The sequence below is a fragment of the Poeciliopsis prolifica genome, unplaced genomic scaffold, assembly GCF_027474105.1.
Source record: "Poeciliopsis prolifica strain line A6 unplaced genomic scaffold, Auburn_PproV2 SCAFFOLD023, whole genome shotgun sequence".
In the NCBI taxonomy this organism is placed as follows: Eukaryota; Metazoa; Chordata; class Actinopteri; order Cyprinodontiformes; family Poeciliidae; genus Poeciliopsis; species Poeciliopsis prolifica.
In genome coordinates, this window is record NW_026562398.1 from 5934229 (window position 1) to 5955731 (window position 21503).

Consider the following 21503-nt stretch of genomic DNA (forward strand, 5'->3'; position numbering starts at 1 on the left):
TTATTTTATTAATATGTTTTATTATGTTTCTTTTGAAAGCAATTATCAATTATCAAGGCTTTGTTTGATGCATACAAAAACAAAGGTCATTTTACTGTTTGAGTGATAATCATGTACCATAAGATTGTAAAACAGTTTACCAGCTCCTATTTAGGATAGAACAAATTTGCTGTCTCATAAAACTGCAGTTGAGAAGTTACCACTTCCTTCTCATGCACATTCATCAGCTAATAAAACATAAACGGGGAACAATCATCAGCTCATCACCAGCCAAACAAAACCAAAATCTGATGTTGACTCAACCAGTGACTCACTCATGTGGACTTTGTTCCTTACAAATTTCTTCTATAAAAGGGAGAACAGTTGGAGCAGCCAGACATACAGCAAGCTACCTGAGAAAAGGTACCAATGACATTATTATCTATATCTATCTGTTATCTATTATACAAACCTTTGTGGTTGACTTCCAAAGCTTCTAATATAATCTTTGTATGATTTGTTCTGTTAAACAGTGCTGTAGTCCAGAATATTCTGAAGAAAACGCTTCATCATGGCACGACTGACCATCCTGGCTGGTAGGTCAATTATTTAGTATTTTAATATGTTCTAAGGGTTGTTAAGAAAAAAATATTAATTAAACTCTTTTTCAGGATTGGCACTTCTGGTGTGTCTTCAGACTGGTACTAATAATTTATTTTTTATCTTGAAATTTCCACTTAAGTCAGAGTTTATAAATAAACCTTCTAATGATCCTTTTATTTTATTTTCTGATAGTCTATTCCACCAAACTGGTGTGCTACTTTACCAACTGGGCCCAGTACAGACCAGGGGCTGGAAAATACACCCCTGACAACATAGATCCGAACCTCTGCACACACCTCATCTACGCCTTCTCCATCATCAGCTCCTCTAATGAACTGTCTACGTTTGAGTGGAACGATGAAGTTCTGTATAAATCCTTCAATGCACTGAAGAACAGGTGAGCTTAGTATCGCTTCAACTTCCCAATAAATTATTAACAAAGATAACAATTTGGAAATTGTTTATTCGTAACTCAAAATTACAAGGATTTTAAACATTTTAGGTTCAGAAAAATAATCTAAAACATTATGTGACCACATATATGGGCACAAAAAACTGTCTGGTGGAAATGGTAATGAGCTTTGCAATCTGTCATTCTTTCTTGGACACATGCTAATATAAATATATAAAATACAAAAGAATCTTTTATACATTTTAGTATGTTTATATTTTTTTTCAGAGATTATGTTCGTTCCATTTGAACTTTTAAGATTAAATTTTTGAGCTTACATATAGGTCACTGTAGGATTATGTCTGTTTTATTCCTTTCAGAAATAACGCATATTTTATTCAACATGTATAAGTGATGTAAATATTCCTACATCTTCACAACAGAAACCCTCAGCTGAAAACTCTGCTGGCTGTCGGTGGGTGGAACTTTGGAACAACACAGTGAGTCTGCAAAACATAACAGCTTGCAAACACACCGTTTTGAATGAATTCCTTTATGGATCATTAACAGAACCTTTTAATTGAATAACCACTAACTGATGAATATTAACAGATTCAGCCTCATGGTCTCATCTCCGGCCAACCGTCAGGTGTTCATCCAGTCCTCCATCAGATTTCTGAGACAACATGGCTTTGACGGACTGGATCTGGACTGGGAATACCCGGGATCACGAGGAAGCCCAGCAGAGGACAAGAAAAGGTTCACGTTGCTCTGCCAGGTCAGACATTTTCACACAACACAAATCGACGCCGTGTCTGTTTTCGTGGCTCATTTAATTTCTCCAGTTTTTGTAATAATAATTACATGTATCTAGACCGGGAGCAAAGACTTCATTACTTCATTGTGATAAAATAATAGTGAATCAATTCATCCAAACTGCCTGAGTTTGGATGAAGTCTTAACACATACAATGTTCTTTTCCATTTAGGAATTACTTGCTGCCTTTGAGAAGGAAGCCGCTGAGACCAATAAGCAGAGATTGCTGCTCACAGCTGCTGTGGCGGCTGGAAAGGGAACTATTGATAGCGGCTATGAGATTGCTGCTGTGTCCAAGTGAGTTAATTTGAATTAAAGCTAAAGATGTTACATCTGTCTTGTTTTGAAATAGAAACAGGAGCAAAGATTGACAAATTCTTAATATTTACCATTATTAAGAAACTGACAGATGAAAAGCAATAAAAATTGTGATGTTCAGTGGCGAAATATATACAATTTGTTTCACTTCCATATTTTGTTCTTATAACAGTTATCTAGACTTTATAAGTGTCATGACCTATGACTTCCATGGAGCCTGGGATTCATTCACTGGCCACAACAGCCCTCTATACAACAGCTCTCTCATGCATGGTCAACATGTCTACTACAACGTTGTAAGTAAAAACCTTCAACAATCCCATGCTTGAGACATCTAAGTTGATGTAATTATCTCTTTGGTTAAACTTTGTAATTTTTTGATGCAGGACTTTGCCATGAAATACTGGAGAGATCAAGGAGCTCCTCTAGAAAAGCTGCTGGTTGGTTTTCCCGCCTATGGTCGCACATTTCGCACATCATCAGCAACTGGTGGTGTTGCAGCATCAGCCAGTGGACCGGGCACTGCTGGGCCCTACACCCGGGAGGCAGGAATTTTGTCCTACTATGAGGTAACAATTCATTATACTACAAACACAAACTGAAGAAAATTCTTAGACAAACATGAAGAGATACTCAAAATCAAAAATATAAATACAAAAAAGTTGGGATGATATTTAGGTTTATCATCTTGTAACTGCAGGTTTGCACTTTCCTTGCTGGAGCCACCACTCACTGGATTGAGGAACAAAAGGTTCCCTATGCAGTCAAAGGCAATGAATGGGTGGGATTCGACAACAAGCAGAGCTTTGAAATCAAGGTAACATGTCATCCTTTGAGTACAATAATAGCTACAATACAAATAAGGAAAGAATGCTGCATGTCCCTGTCCGTCCCAGTTTGTGCAATGGCCCTATGAATCAGAACATTCTGTGCAGCTGATGATAACAAAGCTAAAGATCAATCACACATTTTTTGTTACCAAAACTGAACAGAAGATGGCAGTATAGTTACAGTAGTTCAAATCTTACTTCTGATGTGACATCATTTCCCATCTTTTGGATCTGTTAGTGTTTGTTTGTTTTATTTTGTTTTAATCTCTCTAAATCCCAGATACCTATTTTTTTATTTCATTCAAAAAAAAAGAAAGAAAGAGAGAAAACCATTTGGAAATGTCTGCTCATTTCAAAGTATATTTTTTTATTTGTTTGTTTCTTACCACTCCTTCTGTCCTGCTCCCTTTTTGTGATGGTAGGACAAAATTAGACCCTTGGAGATAAATACCCTGACAAAAAAGGTCGTCTTACACAGAAGTAGACAACAGAAAGCCATTAATTACTATTTAGAAACTTCTAAGGGTTCTACAATTTAAAAAGGAAAAGTTTTAAATTCATATAAATATACTTGGAAGTGTTGATTTTATTAACTTTCAGTGCTTTAGTGCTTTTGTTTTTTTTAAGTTAAAAATGATAAAAAGATAAATGTCTGTACAAAACTAAAGTAATTCAGAAAAAAATCAAATTAAATAACTGAAATAATACAGTACTTTGCATTGTTTACATGTTAATGCATCATTGGAAATGAATGATTCGGAACAAATTAATTTCCCATATAAAATATCCATCAAGTCTGCTGATTAGACTTTAACTCACACACTGCACGTATTCCTTGTTTCTATTTCTTTTATTTAAGAAATATTTCTAGAAAACGTTACATTTTCTCCTGATCAGGTCTAGAGAATATTGCTCATTGCACAACTGCATGACACTGTTCTGTTCATGGCTGACCCAGCCAACCTCCTTTGACCTAAAATATATAAAACTGTTTTTGTTCTGGTCAATTTTATTTGGATTCTTTAAAAAAACAAAAACAAAAAAACAATATTTTATCATATTTTATAGGCACAGTATGTGAAAGATAACAACTACGGCGGAGCGTTCGTCTGGTCTCTGGATATGGATGACTTTTCTGGACAATTCTGTGGTCAGGGAAACTATCCTCTCATTGGACATCTCCGCTCTCGTCTGGATTCAGGTCAGACATCAATCAGTGTCACTGCTTCCTCTACGAAATAGCATTGATTTGCTTGCCTTAAAAATCGAATGCTTTTTATGTTTCCAGGGACTACTTTCAACGATACCTCAGGTCAGCCTGGCGTTCATACAACCACAGCATCTCCTGCCAGGAAAACTCCCAAAACAACCAAAACTCCTGTTTCTGGCCGTAATTTCTGCGTAGACAAGGCTGATGGTAATTACGTCAATGAAAATGATCGACATACCTTCTATATGTGTGCTGGTGGAATCACCTACACGCAGAATTGTCCTTCTAATTTGGTTTACAATGAGACATGCGACTGTTGCAACTATAATAAATGATTCAGTCAAGCTTTTGTGAACTTAACTACTGGATGGACAGCGTCAATACAATGTCCTCTCTCGCTCTACAACTGTGTTCTTGCTAAAAAGGTTTAACACCTTTATTTACAAACCCATAAGGAGATTTTTTTCTTATCTGCCATGATGTTGCAAGTTTACTGACGTAATTTGTAATGAGTAGAGACAAGCATATCTTTTAATAAATTTCCCTGTCTTTGCTTCATCAAATTTTGTTGCAATCTTTCTTGTTGCAGTGCAGTATGGCATTATTATTTGACATGTACGCTGCATATAATGAGCATTTGGTGAATATCACATTATTATTTGGAAAGTCAGTTGTTGACAAATCCTGAAATATTGTTTTTTATCCAGTTAATATATATTTGTATAGCACCTTTCTCAGACAGCATTCACAAAGTATGTCAGAGTAAAAATAGTATAACAAAATAAAAATGGTAAAATTAATTTAAAAAAACTAAGATGAAGACATTTATGTCAACATGTATATGGTTTTTGCGGTAACACTTTATTTGAAGGGGTGTGCATAAGACTGACATAATACTGTCATAAATATGGCATAACACCTGTAGTGAACATGAAGGAGTCATTCTGAATGTCTGTTGTCATGAAGTGTCATTTGGTAAATAATGACATCTTTAATGCAAAGTTGCTCTAAAGGTTGCATTGAAAGTACATTAAAAGTCTCAGATTTGCATGAATAGTTGCAAAGATCAGGTACATTGTCTCTTGATCAGCCACATCTTTATCCAGATGCGGCTTGTTGAGCAACAGGTTCCAACAACATATGGAAGAAATCTTTTCTTGTAAGAAGAACATTTGCCTTAATTTTAACTATTTAAGATGAAGGTTGCTACCCTCGGTTAATTGTAAAACTTAATTACATTTATGAGACGTAATTAATGTACATCTCATAAATGTTAAGGCCAGCTGGATTCAGTAATCTTCCATGGCAGTTTTATGATAATTGGATTTTTTTTTTACACTGAAGGAAATGTCTTTACATTTCTTTTTTTTTTTATTATTATTTTCCAGAATTTTAAACTATTTATTTATTAACTAGGAAGCAATTTTCCTGAAATGTGATTCCTTTACTGTGAGTCGACTGAACAGATTGTAAAGATAGCAGGAAGCAACATCTTTATCTATAGATATATCTGTGTATATATAGGTGGTGCCATTGTATTCAATACTGTCACCATTGTACTCTTTATCAGCTTGTCTTTGCAGCATTGCAGGGAGGCTGGAGCTATTCTCCAGTGGGCATCAGTGGGCAATAGTCAGGGTCAGCAGTTTATCATAGGACAACACAGAGACGCACACTTAGACATCTTAATGCTTTAACATAAACTTTGTTAATAGAAGTTCAGTGCCTATAAAAGGCCCCGCCTTGGCTGTTTCACTCTTTTTGTCCTTTTTATAAATCACTCATGATTATACTAAACTAAGCTGAGCTAAATCCTTTTATATCAAAATGAAATATGGTTTCTATTAAAAAATAATTAAATAAGAATGTGAAACAGAAAATAGGAGACTGCATAAATATTCACCCCCTTTGACATGACTGACCTAATTCAACTTGGGTCCTATAAGTTGGTGATAAAAGTCTCATGGTGAGTGGAAGAGAGATAACCTGAGTGCAGGGAGTTTGCCTCAAGTGATTGTAGAATAAAGACACCTGTGTCCTGAAGGCTCATCCCCTGGTTAATCAGTATTCCTGGTCACCATTAAAACATCAAGACTAAAGAACACTCTAAGCAAACCAGAGAAAAGGTTATTGAAAAGTATTAGTCAGGGGATGGACACAAACAAAATCTCTAAGGCATTGAACAACAAAACTAAATAGAAGAAATTTGGCACAAACTTCAGCAGCTAAGATGGGTGACATTACATACAACTGCTACACAGTCAAAACTTTGAGAAAGCACAACTGTTCAAGCCAACTAATATCAAAGGCTCCTCTATAGTTTCCCAAAAGACATGCAGGAACCGCCATGCTGAGGTGAAAGAAAAACAAACAATGTCAATCTCTGTTGGTACGACGACTTATAGGGCTGTAAATGTTTAGTTCAAGTCATGAAGACAGTATTGTTATATCAGTGTTGGTTTGAACTTTGTTTTTAAAGTGCGACTTGATTTTCTTAGTCAGTGTGAAAGAAGTTTCGAGGACTGTGCAATACTTTAATCTAATTCATATTCATTGTTCCGAGAACTGACAAACATTCATTTTGGTTGATAAACTGGTTATTAACATAGGAAGAGTTTTAATTTGTTTCTTCACATACATACAAGAAGCTAAAAAATGTAGGTCCCATTTTTCATTAAATACAAGTTTAGATATCAGTTTACATCCCACAACATATCCAACACTAAAACAGATACTTACCTAAAAGACTGAACTTAATAAAAATGCTTGTTTCCATGATGACGCGGCCAAAAAAATTATTTTCATCAACATTAGAACAACTTTTGTCTTTTTATCCACTAGATTATGAAAATTTCATCATCTTCTCAAGTGTTCAATCTCAGTTAAAGTGCTGGTTTATTAAAGCAAAGGCATCTGACAATTGCTTTGTTTGTTTTTTTTCAATTACAGTTTTGACTAAATACACGAAGTATGTTTTAAATCACTTTTTGAGACAGGTCAGGCTCACCATCTTTCTATATTTTGATTTTAAGGGCATAACATTATAACCATAATGTTAGGGTTAACACCTGTTAAACATACATTAACAAAGACAGAAAAGACAAAAGAGTTAGATTCTTTTTCACTCGCGAGGAGAACGGACAGAGATGTGCTTCAGTTACAATCTCCTACCGCTCTGAAGCACATTTTGTCTGCTCCTCTATTTTATTGTTTCTAGGATCCCTAATCACAAGGACGCTGTAGCTCTAAAGGGAGGGGGCAAACAGCTACAGCGTCAAATGTTATTCACTAACTAACACACAATCATTCTGTACTAGATAATGTCCTTCCAGGCACAAAGATTAATAAAATATGTAGTGATCTTAGCAATGATGGTTTTATTGGAGGCCAGCAACTCAACCGAAGCAGAGCTCTTCACCAAGAGGTAAACCTGCAGGAAGATTTTGTTTCTGCTCTCTGTCAGTGAGGCCTTCTGAGAAAGGAATCAGAGTAAATCAACAATACAAGAAACATTCTTAATTCTATAATGAGATTAACTTTAAGGAAAGCATCAATTAAAGATACATTATAAAGATCAATGAGAATAACAAATAATTGATTAATAATATCACAATTTCTCCAACACATAACATAACCTTAATAACAATAACAACAAATCTCTACAAGCTTATAGATTTTGACAGAAAACATCAACAGTGACATGTGTATGCACCATGTTCTAAAAGTGTTTTTTTTAATCTGCAAATAGAGCATGGAGTTTGCCCAAATGTGCAGCAACTACAGATAGAAGTGTAAAAGTAGTGCTCTTGCTCCACCATGAGGGCAAAGGTCTTCCACTAAACATTGTTATCTGGATGTTGCAACAGTAAAGTGTCCTAAACTTGAAAATAAAACTTCCCTGAGTTATTGGTTGTCGATATGTCTGTTTGCACAGCTCTGTTGAACTTTCAAGGCACAAATTGCCATCAGAAAACTCATTCCAATAGGTTTTAATTTTTAAGCAGCCTATAAACATTATAAACAACACTAAAGACAGTGATTGCTGTAACTGAACAACGCAACTCCAACAACAAATTAATAACCTTTTAATTTGGGGGGAAAACAGAAGCACTTTGTAGTAAATTAAAAGATATTTAACTGCAATTTATTTTATCGATAAATGAAAAAAAACACATGATAAAACACAAGCACATTAAAAGAGATATGTTGATAGTCTTGTCATGTCAGTGCATAATACAAAAATTACAATGTAAATTATGACACTATTAACAGCAGCTCATGAAATAGTTCTTCCAGTGAACTAAAGAATCATAATCTTTTTTTAGACTAAGGCAGCAATCTGCCGAATAATCTCTATCTTTTCCTCTTGACATTCTTGATTCATAATTATTTCACAGCAACAAGGTCATTTGTATTCTTAACATTCACTATCAAACTGCACCGCCTTTCCAACACCAATGAGTATCGTTCCTTAGAGTTCGTGAATAGAGGCGTGCGGCTCAGGAAGTTTTTGAATGTCACAATTTTGAAAAAGATTAAAATAAAACACGACAAGCTCCTCATAGTTCTTTTTGGAAATCCTTTCGTTCAAACCATGGAACCTGAAAAATAAACACAATTTCAAAAACATGCTTGTTAATTACAGAATCTCATTATTAGATTCATTCTGCATTCTTTTGTGTAGTTAAATTCAAAATGATGTTTAAAATTCTCTTTACATTATTCGCACGGTTATGATTTAAACTATCAACACACATCAATATAATGTTTTTAGGATAATCACAAGAGAAAATGCAACCAGGTTTCTTTTATTCTGAGTGTTTTTTTAGGTCCTTACCTTTGAGCATCGCCTGGTTTGAACCAAACTGGAGCAAAGCGATAAATATCATTGGTGAGGTCTTTGAAATGTCGACTGTCTGTGTTCCCAATACAAATACCTGCACATTAAAAAAATAAAGACCAAATATTTACTAGAAAAACACAAGTTTTACTGCTGAACTACATTATATCTGTGTGTACCTGGAGCTACTGTAAGTGTGGGGAACATGTCCAAAACTGTTTTCTTTATGATTTGAAACCCAAACGACCGTTCATCAGAGGAGCTGACGGGAAGTGGGTCAAAGCCATCAATAAGTTCTATTTTCACTCGCTGGTCCCCCACAGTGTCGTGGATTAAGTCCAGGACCTGGACGAGACAAAACGTAGCTCATTCAACTCAAAAGTTTAGGCTATACCAAGGAAGAAGAATAGTTTCTGTTCTTACCTCTTGCAGTGTTTGCGCAGAGTGGATTCGCAGATTTACATAAGCTTCAGCAAGGGAAGGAATGATGTTCATCTAAAGAAATGTAGGTTATGCTGACTTTAGAGTAAAAGAAAAACAAAAATCTGAATTATTCCTGGTTTAGAAACCAATTCTTATACCTTAACTCCTGCGTTGAACATGGTCACTGCTGTGGTTGTTCTTACAAAAGCATTTGTGTCTGGCTTTCTTTCTAACACTCTGCAAAAAAAGCACACCAGCAGTTCATTTGAGGTGAAGAACAATGTGATATGACTGAAACGTGCGGTGGTTACCTGCCAAGGAGCGGGGAGAAGAGCCATAAGTTTGACATTACGAACTTAAGAGGAAGCCCAAACTGAAGAAAAGCAGAAATTTTGTAAGAAAATGAATGAGATGTAGAATATCTTTTGTTTACATTACGACTCCTCTTACCTTGTGGGCCAGATGTTCAAAGGTTTTACGTTCAGGACCATGGCCAAATAACCTGGGCATGGGATTTTCTTCAAGTCTGCAGATATCATAACACAAAAATGTACAATATGTTCAACTCAATTAGAATTAGATGCAGTGGCACATCTAAAATAATCAAAGAATTTTTCATTGCAAAAAAAAAAAAGGCTGAAGAATTAAACCTCGCACCTTTTAACCGCTGCAGCTAAGATCCCAATGCTGGACTCCCTGGGAGGCATCGATGAGTGACCAGGTGCCATAGTCACACTAAGCTTCACATTGGCTGAGCCCTTTTCACTAACCCCAATTCTGTTAAAATGATACAATGATGGAGAGAAGTTTATGGTCAATTTTGAACTCCTAAAGATGCATTTGAACAATTCTTTTGTCAGGATGGAAAAACAAAAAACTCATTCTGCAAATAACGTGGATGCATATGCTTCAATTTATTATGAATTTTCTGAGTGAAAACAGTGAAAGCTCAATCAACTATTTTCTTACAAGAACTACTTTTTTTTCCACCATATTCTCCTCTAAAACATTTTCCTTAAAAACGCTTCTACCATAAATATCACACTCAAACTGAGTGTGGAAAATTCTCACAGAGCTGCAGGTTCATCAAGTCCACTGATGACTCCGTCAAGTATAGCCAGGCCTTCATCAAGGACAAACAACAGCTTCACGCCACGTTCCTTCATCACACGAACAATGTTCTTCGCTCCATGGAAACCCCTCACCTAAAAATGACAAACGTAAGAGCTCAGTGGAAGATTTCAAAAAGCAAAAAGGAGAAGCGTAATAGCGAGTAATGGGTAGTGAAAATACTTCTTCGTCGTGACCCAAACCGATGTAAAACCCCCTGCGTGGAGCGTAGCCCCTAATCAGCAAGTATTCCAATGCTTGAAGAATTCCCTATAGGAAAAAATGGAAAATAATGAATTTAGCCTGGCCTGCAGATGTACGTTAATGACGCAGTTTCAGAATATTCTCACAGTATATCTTTACTTTACCATTACAGCACACTTATCATCTATGGTCCCTCTGCCATAGATGAAGTCGTCTATCTCTTCGGCAGAAAAGGGAGGGGCCTCCCAGCCTTCTGACTCTTTGGCAGGTACTACATCAATGTGAGCCAGCAGCAGGTACGGTACCAAGTGAGGCTGAGATCCCTGCACCTGAAACAGGTGGCTGTAATTAGCCACCAGCTCATGATGAACCACGCTTGAAGAGAAAACTGTGGGGAAGGCTGGAAAAAGAAAGATGAGTACACTCTCAACAAGGGAGACTGAGGTAATATTATGGATGTAAATGCTTTGCTAGACACAATTTTAAAGGGTTTAATATTTAAATTCCTATTAAGGACAAAATTAATTACAAACACTCACTAATTTTGTTTAAATGAAACTGAAATACTACACATTTGCATCCGAAACAAAATTGAAAAACATATATTTAATTTATTTCAGACATTGAGTTTAAAAAGTAAAACTGTACACACAGAGTGATCCATTACAAGGCCTCATTGTTGTTGATTTTAATCAAATGAAAACCCAATTTTTTTTTTCTCAGAGGAAGGGAATATTATGTAAGATCAGTGAACAAAGAGCTCAGGGTCTCCTTTTGCCTGAATTTTTCTATCAGTGCAACAGTGGATGGTGCTGAAGAGGCCCAAGTCAGGTTATGAGTCGCCTACAGTCTGTCTGCATGGTTGGGTTTGGTATCTCTCATCTTTACCTTGACAATATCCAATATATAGGATCCTGATATAGGATCAGGAATGTTAGCTGGATAATCAAGTGCAATAATATCATGGTCATTAAAGGAGGCATTCGTACTTTAGGAAGTGAATGCAGATGCCAAGTCCGGCTGGAAACTAAAATCAGCAACTCCATGAAGCCTGGCAGAGGAAAGCATGAAAAGCTGTCCAACTTCCCAGTTGACAGCTGATTTGACAAAAACACAGTGGACCCAGAGCAGCAGATGATATAACTGCATATACTATGTGCTATCTGCTTTTAGTACAAGCATGTGCACTAACTCATTCAAAAATGAATCAAGGTTCATTTAGGCCTCTAAGAAAAGTGGGTTTAACTAATGAGGCTAATGAGGACATTAGCAAGCACTGACAGTTAGCTCCTGTTAGCAGCTAGCACAACATAAACAGGTTAGCAGGATGTAGGTGTAACACATACAAAGTTAGTTAGCAACAGTTTTTTAAGACGCATAAACGGCTACGGTTTTAAAAATAGAGGTCAAATAAAGAAGGACTTGGCACCTGGTGGTTTTATAGGGCATCGGGGAAAACCATATTATTTGTTATATTGTACCTTTACGGAGGAAAGTGTCAAACTGCCGCAGCGCTGTGACGTTGATCTCCGTCTCAGAGAAAGACACGGTGGGGATTCTCAGCGCTTCTGTTTGAATGAAAAATAAACACACTGGCTGCTAAAGGACCTAGCTACATGCTCCCATACAGACTTGGTTGGTCTCCGAGCTAATGCAGGACGTAAATTACCTTTAAAGTTGCCCAGCAGCTGCTCTCTGTGATGCTGGTCAATCACCAGTGAAATGTTTTTCGACTTTTCCCAGTGTGCGAGTTGTAATCCGACATTTACGTCCAGAGAAAGAGTCCTGATAGTCGCCGCAGTGAATAACACCAAAGTTGCAATGAGCAAGCTGCTAATAATGACCTTTAAAAATGTCCATATTTTGACCTGTGTTTCCATCATTGCCATGTGTCTGTTGTGACAGGCAGCATAAGTTGCAAAACTGAAATCCTAAAAGAAAAACCGTGCAGAGCAGTGTTTGTTGAAGCGCCATCTGCTGGCCAAAGTTGGAACTCGGTTCAACTCGGAACATTGTCCATCACATTTTGGCTGATGTGGAATAAACAAATGGTGTTATAAAACAGTCTGGAAGCAACTAATGGATGTCCAGAAGGATTTGTAATTTGTTGGAGGGAATGAGAAGCTGCTTCTATGATGACTGAAATGTGAAATATTGAGGTTGAACAGCTTTGAGAATTTACATTTTAATCAGGGAAATGAAACCAAAGTCATTGAAAAAAGTAAAATGCATGTATGCACAGAGATACACATTCAATGCACACTGACGTTTTCATTTTTGGACAGAAAGCTTGTCTTTCTAAATGGCTATTGCTTTCATTATGAACAATTAGATATTACATAATCAAAAGACAGACTTTGAGGAAAGCTGTGATACAGGACTTGCACTATTGCCTTCAACCTTTTTACAGGTGTACTTCAGAGGACTAAAATCCTAAGAAATGAGGAAAAGTATTTATGTGAATTAGGGAATTATCCAAACTCTCTGTAGACTACATGAGATTTCTTTTTAAGTGCACTTTCCCCCTCATCTTCTAAGTAGGGTTTAGTGTTGAGATTCTTTTAGTTCATTTCATTGAACTTAACTTTCAGAATATAAAAATCATTGTAGGTGCATCCCATATATTCAATAAGCATAACAAAAAAGTAGCAAGCAAAAAAAATTCTAATGACAAATTCAAGGAACAAAGTCACATAAAGGAATTTAGTGAAATGCACTAAATTTCACCAATACTTGTTTATACTTTCGAACAGGTATAAATCTCCCTTCTAACAGGCGCTTCATTATATTTATAAATAAGTATTTAGAAATTAGACACAGTATACACAGATTGTGAACAAAAGGGGGGGAGATGGGTGGCAGGAAAAGTTTGGCATGCAGGTTTCCATTTCCTGTTGGTCCACTTTGTTGCCCTTGTAACCTCTTCAACTAATATATGTACAGAATGAGAAATTCTTCAGAAATGTATGCAAAGGGTGTCTGAACAAAATACCATGCAGAGGTGAATTTTTGAAATATTTAATGTCTTAGATCTTCATGTGATTAAAAATGATTTTCCCCTCCAAGTCAATTCATTAAAAAATTACAATATGAAGCAAAATACATTTTATTGAACAATCAAGTATAAAAACATACAAGTGATACAATGCAAATTAAAGAATCTAAATTGGCAACACATATTACAATTTTAAATTAAGAATAAATCTTCCCTTCCCCTAAGTAAGTGTTCTGTCAATGGCCAACACAGTGATAATAGCATTTTAATATTAAAGTCAAGCAAAAATATTCAGATATGTTGAACTGGACTGGCAGATTCTTAACTAATAACAATGGTCAAGTCTTGGCCATTAAATCAGCAAGCTCACACCTTTACGTCAACATAGATTGGTAAATAAAACCGTTAAAGATCTCCACCAGCTGCCTCATCTAGAACTGGGATTCCCTCTTCACCGTCTGGCCCCTGGTTTACATTTTCCAGCAAGGCTACCACACTGTTGGTGTTCTCAACATTAACAAATATCAAGAGAAGGATGCACACCAGAGCGAAGAAGACCAAAACCTGGACGTAGACGGGTACAAGACGTCTCGCCACGTCTTGTCTCTCCACGATTGTGGGACTGACTGGAGTGTCGGGGTATGCATACTGGATGGGCCGCTGAGCTGCACCCTTGATGGGTCTCCGAGGAGTGGCACTGAAGTATAACAGCAAGTTAATTAGTAAACCATCCAAACACACAAAAAAATAATTGTCTTGCTCTGCACAAATGTCTTAATTAACACAAACCAAAACAATTAGTGTTCACTCAAATGTCACAAATAGCTGTGAAGACTAACTTTAAGGTTATGATGTTCATTTTTGATGTTGTGACACTTACTAAATCCCTGTCGGGGATGTCTTTGTGTCTGGAAGAAGGTCCTTTAAAATATCTTTCACTGGATCCTGAGAACAGTGAAGGCAAAACTACTATCAGTTCAGATCAGAACGAGACATATTCTTTCTGTGCAGCAGAGTAGCCAATCCACCAGAAGTGAAGAAAAGAAAAGCACAGTGTGGAGAGCAAAGAGAAGGAAATCACAGTAATAAGGGTCACTGTGTGATTCTTCATTCACCTAAATAACTGAGGGGTGGGAAAATGACTGCTTGGACAGAAATCTTAAACAGCAGTACTGGTACTACTCAACACAGTAGGTCCTCAATTTTAATACTTTTTGGAGTAAAAATCCTACAATAAAGCACTGAAATCAATGCTGTTTTCCTTAAACGCAAAGTTTCACTTAGAGATGTAAAGTCCCTTTCAGGATACCAATTGACTGTTTTTTTTGTTTTTTTTACATATAAAATCCAAGTACAGTATTGGTTTTAGTTGCATCTCTACTTCAACATTCACAAATCAAATAAGTTATTAACGAGACTCTTCAGATTTTCAATTGGCATGCCAGGGAGCCAATTCAGGCATTTGATTCCAGGGACACAGCTAATAGTTTCAGGCCTTCAAGAACTGGAGTTTGATAACTTTGTGTTAGAGGGTCTAGAACTCTTGAGACAGACATAAGGTCACCTTGAAATAGGACAATGACCCTAAGAAAAGTTGATATTCAATCTCTAGTTGCTCAAGGCTGGTAGAAAAAGGTGTTTCTACCAAAGTCTGCCTGTGGAGGTTGAATAGAAATTATGCCACACCTTTTGAGTGCGGCATAAGTGACCTTTATTTGGAAGTACATTTTGAATAAAATCAATTTTCTTCTGTCACCAGATGTTCCTATTGGGTTTGGAACCCAATAGCACGAGACATAATTTTGTCTTCAGGACATTTTTGTTCTAAAATCAAGCACCAAAAATTGACTTTAAGTGAATAAAGTTGTTTTATGCTAAAGCTATGTGTGATTTTATGTTATCCCGTTTAAATGGCTGCAGCTTTAGTTCTCATCAATAAAAAATAGGCAGCATTACTTCCATTTCTAACTAACCTGAGAGCCTGAAAATTATTCAAACTTATAAAACTTGGTTTTGAAGTGGTCTGATTAGAGTGAATCATTTGAACAGCAGGTTACATTTCACACAGAAAATTTGAAACTCCAAGACATCAGTGACATTATTGATAATTGAATTAAACCAAAAGGGTGCATATGCCTTGATTTCCTTTACAGAAGTGGAGTCCTTGGGAGTGTAGTACACCGACTGTCCCATGATTATGTCCCCTTCTTCAATGTCATTGTCAAGCTACAGAGGAGGAGACACAGGACCATGACTCACTAGACCTTTGTATTCTCAATTTCCTTCCACCACAAGTGCACTTCTAAAAACCCTTCAACCAGCACCAAGCTAAAGTTAAAGTGTGACTGAACAATCTGACCACTACTGACCCTGCTGGAGCGGGACCAATGTTCCGGCTCACTGTGGGAGCAAGCAGGGGGTGCGCTCCGATTCTCCATCTGTTTTTTTTTTTTTTTATTAGTTTGCAGTGGGAGTGTGTGTTGAGTAAATACAGAGACATGAACATTTACATTTTTAAAAATGTAAATTGTGAATTCATAAGGCTTGAAGTACAACTTTCCTTTTCAACCATCTGAGTGATGCTGAAAGCCTGTGAGGAAAATGATGAGGAACTACTGGGCACCACTGACTGAGATCCAGAGGGAACCTGTAAGGGTTAATATGAGCATGCTACTATGTATCAACATGCTGCTTCAAATTCAATGCCATAAAGCAGTAAATGAAAATATCACACTTGTGTTAGCCTAAGAAAGAAATTTAAAGAATGTAGAAACACAGAGACCACCCTACCCCTGATCTTAATCCTGAGTGTTGAGCTATAGAGGATACTTTGCTAATTCCTGCAGGAATCTGTGAGCGGTGTGGTCGAGTTCGCTCTGATGATTTTAATGCATTCTTTGAATTCCTCTTGGAACTATGTTCATTGTTTCTAGGAGGACAAGGACGCTGAAAAAAAAAAAAAAACCTTTACCATCGCTCGACACTGAGTTTTAACAGAATATTGTACTAAAGATGTGTAAATCTGCAGGAATTACCAGTCTTGATGATAAGACAAAACACTGTGGATAAGAAAAGTCGCACTTCTGAGGAGGCGCATTTTTCTGCAAAGAAATATTTATTCATAACATGCACTCAAATCACAAAGTGAAACATATTATGGATACTTTGACCTTATGAATACACTGTTTTATGTTTTAGCAAAAACTGGGAAAAGTAAACATATTGAACAGCAGATGGATACAAGAACTCCAAATCGTTTCTCACCTCCTTACGCTGCTGTTGGTTCGGCTCCAATGTTTCAGACTTTTTTTCTTGATCTCCCTCTGAACCGGCGCAAGCCAAAAGAAACACAAAGGAATAATTATCGTGGGAAATGAAGCACAAATATCTGGGTTAAACACCACAGTTTTAGTCCTACCCGATTCTTTCTCCTCGTCCTCATTTCCTTCACTCACGTCTTCCTCGTCACTGTCGGAGTAGAGCACAGCATTCTCGGCTTCATTCAATTCCCCCTCTGCAGCAGACTGAAGAAGGTGCCTGAGCTTCTTCTCATACACTGCCCTGGTGGAGGCTGAGATTGAGGAACAGTCGGTAAAATACATTTATTCTTAGGAGAAACTAACTACAATAATACCACAGTTTTGTCCAATTTTCTCAAGATATTTTCAAAAGCAATCCCACCTAAAATGGGCCCAGCTTTAACTCCATATTTGAATAACAAAGCCTTGAGATCCTCATCCGTCAGTGCACTCGGGTCAAGCTCCTTTTCTCCTTCTGGATCCTCTCCCTTTGCAAGACAACAAAAATGAATGATGTTTAAGAATGAATAACTGCTGAAACACAGACCATGGAATACAAGTACTGCTAACTATGATAGGAAGATCATTTGGTAAATAGTAAATAGTCTGTCCTTGCATAGCGCTTCAAGTCCAACAAACCCAAAAGCCATACACATAACATTCAGTCACTCGCACGCTGATGGTGGTCAGCTTCTGGACAGGTGCCACAGCTGCCCTGGGGCACACCGACAGAGGCAATAGAGGCATCACTGCTTTATTATTTGGTGCGACATTTCTTTTTAAAAGGTTTTACAAAAATAAAGCACTGAAATTATTCAAAAAACAGAAAACACAAATATGTAGAAAATAAAGTGGCAATATAGAAAGAATTAAATTTAATAAAATGCCAAAAAAAAAGCACAAAGTAAAGCTGACAAGCTATTGAGAACACATGAATCTTAAGACATGGCTTTGAAGTCTGTAATATTAGAGTTGTTGTTGCATAACTGCAAATTATTCCACAGTACTGGAGCAGCAACTGCAACAGCACAATTAGCATATAGATGAAGTTTGATTTAAAAGGTTCAGTGGATAAAACAAGGTCAAACATTTCTGAACCTTCAAAAAAAAGCAATAAGATCCTTTATAAGGTCCTTAAATTTTTGCAGGAGTGCAATCTTATCTGCAGTCATCTGCTGTGAAAGCAGAATCAGAGATTTAAAAAAAAAAATAGCCGAAAACAACATCTCTCTCTCTGTTCTGGAGCCCCCATAGCTAATTGGGCTCCAAAAAAAGAAAATATTACAAGCAACACACAGCAGCCTTTACATAACACAGTTTTCCCACAACAAAGTGTCTGGTCAGAGACCAGTAGACCAGGTGCAACACAGAGCACTGAAGGAGATTCTTCCTGCCCAAAACTGTAACCATCCACAGTTAAAGTCAAATTTATTTACACCCCTGGAAAATGAGCATGTTGAATTATTTTCATTCTCCCAATAAGATTGTTTCTGTTTAGAAAGAAGACAAGAATCTCTCAACATTATGAAACAAAGTGAAAGGACTGTACATTGATAACCCTTATTATTAATATACGACCTTTATTGGCATATTAGAACAACCAAAACCTTTCATAAATGTTGCTAAGTACATTTATAGTTTTTTATTTTTTTATTATTTTTGACTGTATATCCATCCCAGTGATGAGCTTCAAGTCTCTGAGATACTTGCTTTCCTGTCAGGCAGGGGGACTCCAAAATGTTATTACTTCCAGACTGATGAAACATAGCAAATGGATAGTCACAATAGAGCCAGTTAACTTAAAAAAAAAAAAAAAGTTCCCATGATTATAGCAAAATATCTCTGCATTTTGTTACTTTTGCAGATAAAGGTTTTTGTCCCTGCTCTTCACCTATTTTAAGTTGGTTGTTGCAATGAGAACAAAATTCACCCAAATGCATTGCTTCAAAAAAAACAAACAAACAAAATAAACCTAAATCAATGTAAACAGATCAACAGAAGCCATTGACCGCAATGCTGAAGCAGTTTGTAAAGCCTTCTGAAAAACCGGGTCCCATATGTGATTGCTTCTGGAGAATATACAGCAATAATTTCCTTTCTTCAAGCAACCTATAGAGAAGCTTTTGTTGTTGGCTGAAGTAACTGAAAGTGGCAGGTGTGGATGTCTGTAGAGGCCTGGGCTAAGTACAGAAGCAAGTGTAAATCTATACTATAGCTTTCCAGCTGGTGAACTCGGTGGGAAAGGGACTTTTAGGCCGTGTGAGGAGTTTGGCCCAGAACTCCTCCGTCAGTAAACTTATTTATCAGTCCAACATTTTGTCATTTCGGGGTTTCTATCTGGCGCCAAGATAGAAAAAAAGCCACTCTTTTGTTGGTCCGTTTTCCGTTTTTGTGCGTAATGCCACTTTTGAAAAAAATAAAAATAAAGGCTATAAATCGATAGACTCACTGCCACATTGTGCTCCTGATCATCATCACTGGAGAAATCCGCAGCATTGGTCTGGTCCACGTGTCTCAGGTGCAGAGCCACATAAGCCTCCTTGTTGCTCCCTGCAGGTGGCAGCTCCACATTGTGAGCAACTAAATCTGACTCCAGGCGAGATTTGGAGAGGCAAGCGGGGTCCTCGACAAATGACATGTCACAGGAGCAACGACAGGAATAAAATCTAAATCTAAAACGTCTGAAGCTGTGGGTGCACCGGGCAGAGCTGCTCTGAGGAAACCCGCTGCAAAAGCCTGATTCGCGCTCTGGATTGGGAACAGCTGCGGGTGGAGACTTGATTGACAGCAGGCAAACTAGTTCTAACCTCACAGGCCTAGCCAAAGGTGCTTATGGGTACTTTTGAATTTAATGGTTCAATATTGCAACAAAAGAAGCTAGAAGGATTAGCTAGAACTACAACAACAAAGGGAGGTGTGGCTTATTTATTCCAATAAAAATAACTTAATTAAACTGTTTTCCTGAAACCAGACATCCAACTTTCCAAGTTAGAGCCTAAGCAACTCTAAAATCAATATCTAATATGGCGGCTGCTCCCACAAAACTGGAGAGATGAACTATTCATAGCAACATCTGCAAACATGTTTTACCAAGAAAAGCATTTCATTCGACTGCTACTGCTTATTGTGATTAGAAAAGTTACATACTAAAATATTATTTTATGACTTCATCAGAAACAGGAAATCTCAAGAACAATGATAAAAGTAAGCTTTAAAATTCTAAGATTTCATTTGGTCTAACAGACAGTATGTGGGCCCGCCAATATTAAACGTTTTCACACTGGAGAAGAGTCACAGACTGTGGCGTAAACCCAATCTGCATTGTTTTCTAATTGTACTCCAACATTTTTGCACTGTAAACAGTAAATAGGATTTGTAAATCTTATAACCGCAATTCCATATGATTTTAAAGATGGTTAGGTGAACTTTGGCCTTTGTAAAAGTTAATAACTTTTTGATTTTGATTTTCTTATCTATGTAAAGTTTCATTGCTGACATGTTTACCTCACCTCATTCTACTGTTTTAGGTGTTTTACTTCTATTTTGAATACATTGAGCTTCCAGGTTTGACCAACGTTCTGTTTGCTGTTGCCTTTGTAATATTCCTGATGTGTGCTGATGCATTTTTACCAAAGTTGTGCCCTGATATAATTCACAAAGAAAATGTGACCTTTCCTATTATACCCCATGCAAACAGATGAAAAACAAATAATTTATTCAAAACTGTCTGGAAAGTAGCAAATGTATTGTGTAAATCAGCAATCAAGATACAGTGTGTTTCTTGGAGGTTGCTACCAGCCAGATGCTTATCCACATGAAATCTGCAAAACTAGCATGTAGGCAGTGATTAAAATGGAAATAAACCAAAGTGGGGCTCAAGTTTCTGCTAAATCCAAATAAACAGATACAATCAAAGTAAAATCTCTTTCTAGCAGCCATCTTATTTTATAAGAACTGACCCTCTGTTGTAGAAACTAGTAGCTTTTACAAAAAACAAAATGGAAAAAAAAACACTAAAATGAACGCATAATTTATTGAAACACAAAGGGACTCTTGAGTTTTCACAATGTCAACTACACAAAAAAATGTTTGGGTCAAATTTAATACACACGTCTGTTTTAAATGCTACTTTGTCCCAGGAAGTTGAAGGCTACTAATGAAAGACATCTATAATTAAAGATTTGAGACATTTGTTTAAATATTTTCAATCTCATTTCAGAAAAGTTGCATCACACTTATTTAGAGTGCTGTTTTTTTGAAGAGGTTGAGCCACTGCTAATGACCCAATACTGACCAAAACAGCAATCGATCAATCTATTATAAATGTACACTACAAGGTTTTAAAATGTAATCAGTCCCTTTACTCATCAGGCCACTGGATACCAAATCAAGATGATTCTATATTTTTATTTAACCTTTATTTTACCAAGAACATCCCACTGAGATTAAAAATTGCTTTTGCAAGAGAATCCTTGAACCTTTTAA

The 21503-nt window shown here is 36.8% G+C and overlaps 3 protein-coding genes across 5 annotated transcripts; 1 reads left to right on the forward strand and 2 right to left on the reverse strand.

Annotated features, from left to right (window-relative positions):
- The first annotated feature begins 368 nt into the window (after window positions 1-368).
- LOC129370340 (acidic mammalian chitinase-like) lies at window positions 369-4710 on the forward strand. Its single transcript, XM_055046271.1, has 12 exons — window positions 369-402; window positions 513-575; window positions 651-680; window positions 775-979; window positions 1417-1473; window positions 1586-1751; window positions 1962-2086; window positions 2280-2403; window positions 2494-2676; window positions 2808-2924; window positions 4006-4138; window positions 4226-4710. Exons 2-12 carry the CDS (start codon window positions 551-553, stop codon window positions 4480-4482), a joined length of 1422 nt encoding a protein of 473 aa, XP_054902246.1. The 5' UTR covers window positions 369-402; window positions 513-550; the 3' UTR covers window positions 4483-4710.
- Window positions 4711-7261: 2551 nt separating this feature from the next.
- Window positions 7262-12640, reverse strand: pm20d1.2 (peptidase M20 domain containing 1, tandem duplicate 2). The gene is made up of 13 exons (XM_055046458.1): window positions 12394-12640; window positions 12206-12292; window positions 10889-11124; window positions 10704-10790; window positions 10482-10615; window positions 10068-10187; window positions 9861-9936; window positions 9722-9783; window positions 9569-9647; window positions 9411-9482; window positions 9167-9332; window positions 8985-9084; window positions 7262-8748 (listed from the first exon to the last, which is right to left on the reverse strand). Exons 1-13 carry the CDS (start codon window positions 12611-12613, stop codon window positions 8619-8621), a joined length of 1569 nt encoding a protein of 522 aa, XP_054902433.1. The 5' UTR covers window positions 12614-12640; the 3' UTR covers window positions 7262-8618.
- A 1086-nt stretch (window positions 12641-13726) lies between these two features.
- Window positions 13727-20357, reverse strand: lemd1 (LEM domain containing 1). Of its 3 annotated transcripts, XM_055046398.1 has the most exons (11): window positions 19468-20357; window positions 17401-17506; window positions 17138-17290; window positions 16984-17042; window positions 16755-16820; window positions 16510-16665; window positions 16273-16366; window positions 16089-16147; window positions 15856-15945; window positions 14600-14664; window positions 13727-14416 (listed from the first exon to the last, which is right to left on the reverse strand). In XM_055046398.1, exons 1-11 carry the CDS (start codon window positions 19654-19656, stop codon window positions 14125-14127), a joined length of 1329 nt encoding a protein of 442 aa, XP_054902373.1. In that variant the 5' UTR covers window positions 19657-20357; the 3' UTR covers window positions 13727-14124. The 3 variants fall into 3 exon arrangements, with proteins under 3 accessions (XP_054902373.1, XP_054902371.1, XP_054902372.1); XM_055046396.1 differs by lacking the exons at window positions 15856-15945; window positions 16089-16147; window positions 16273-16366 and having other exon boundaries at window positions 16984-17046; window positions 17136-17290; window positions 19468-20347; XM_055046397.1 differs by lacking the exons at window positions 15856-15945; window positions 16089-16147; window positions 16273-16366 and having other exon boundaries at window positions 19468-20345.
- Window positions 20358-21503: the final 1146 nt, after the last annotated feature.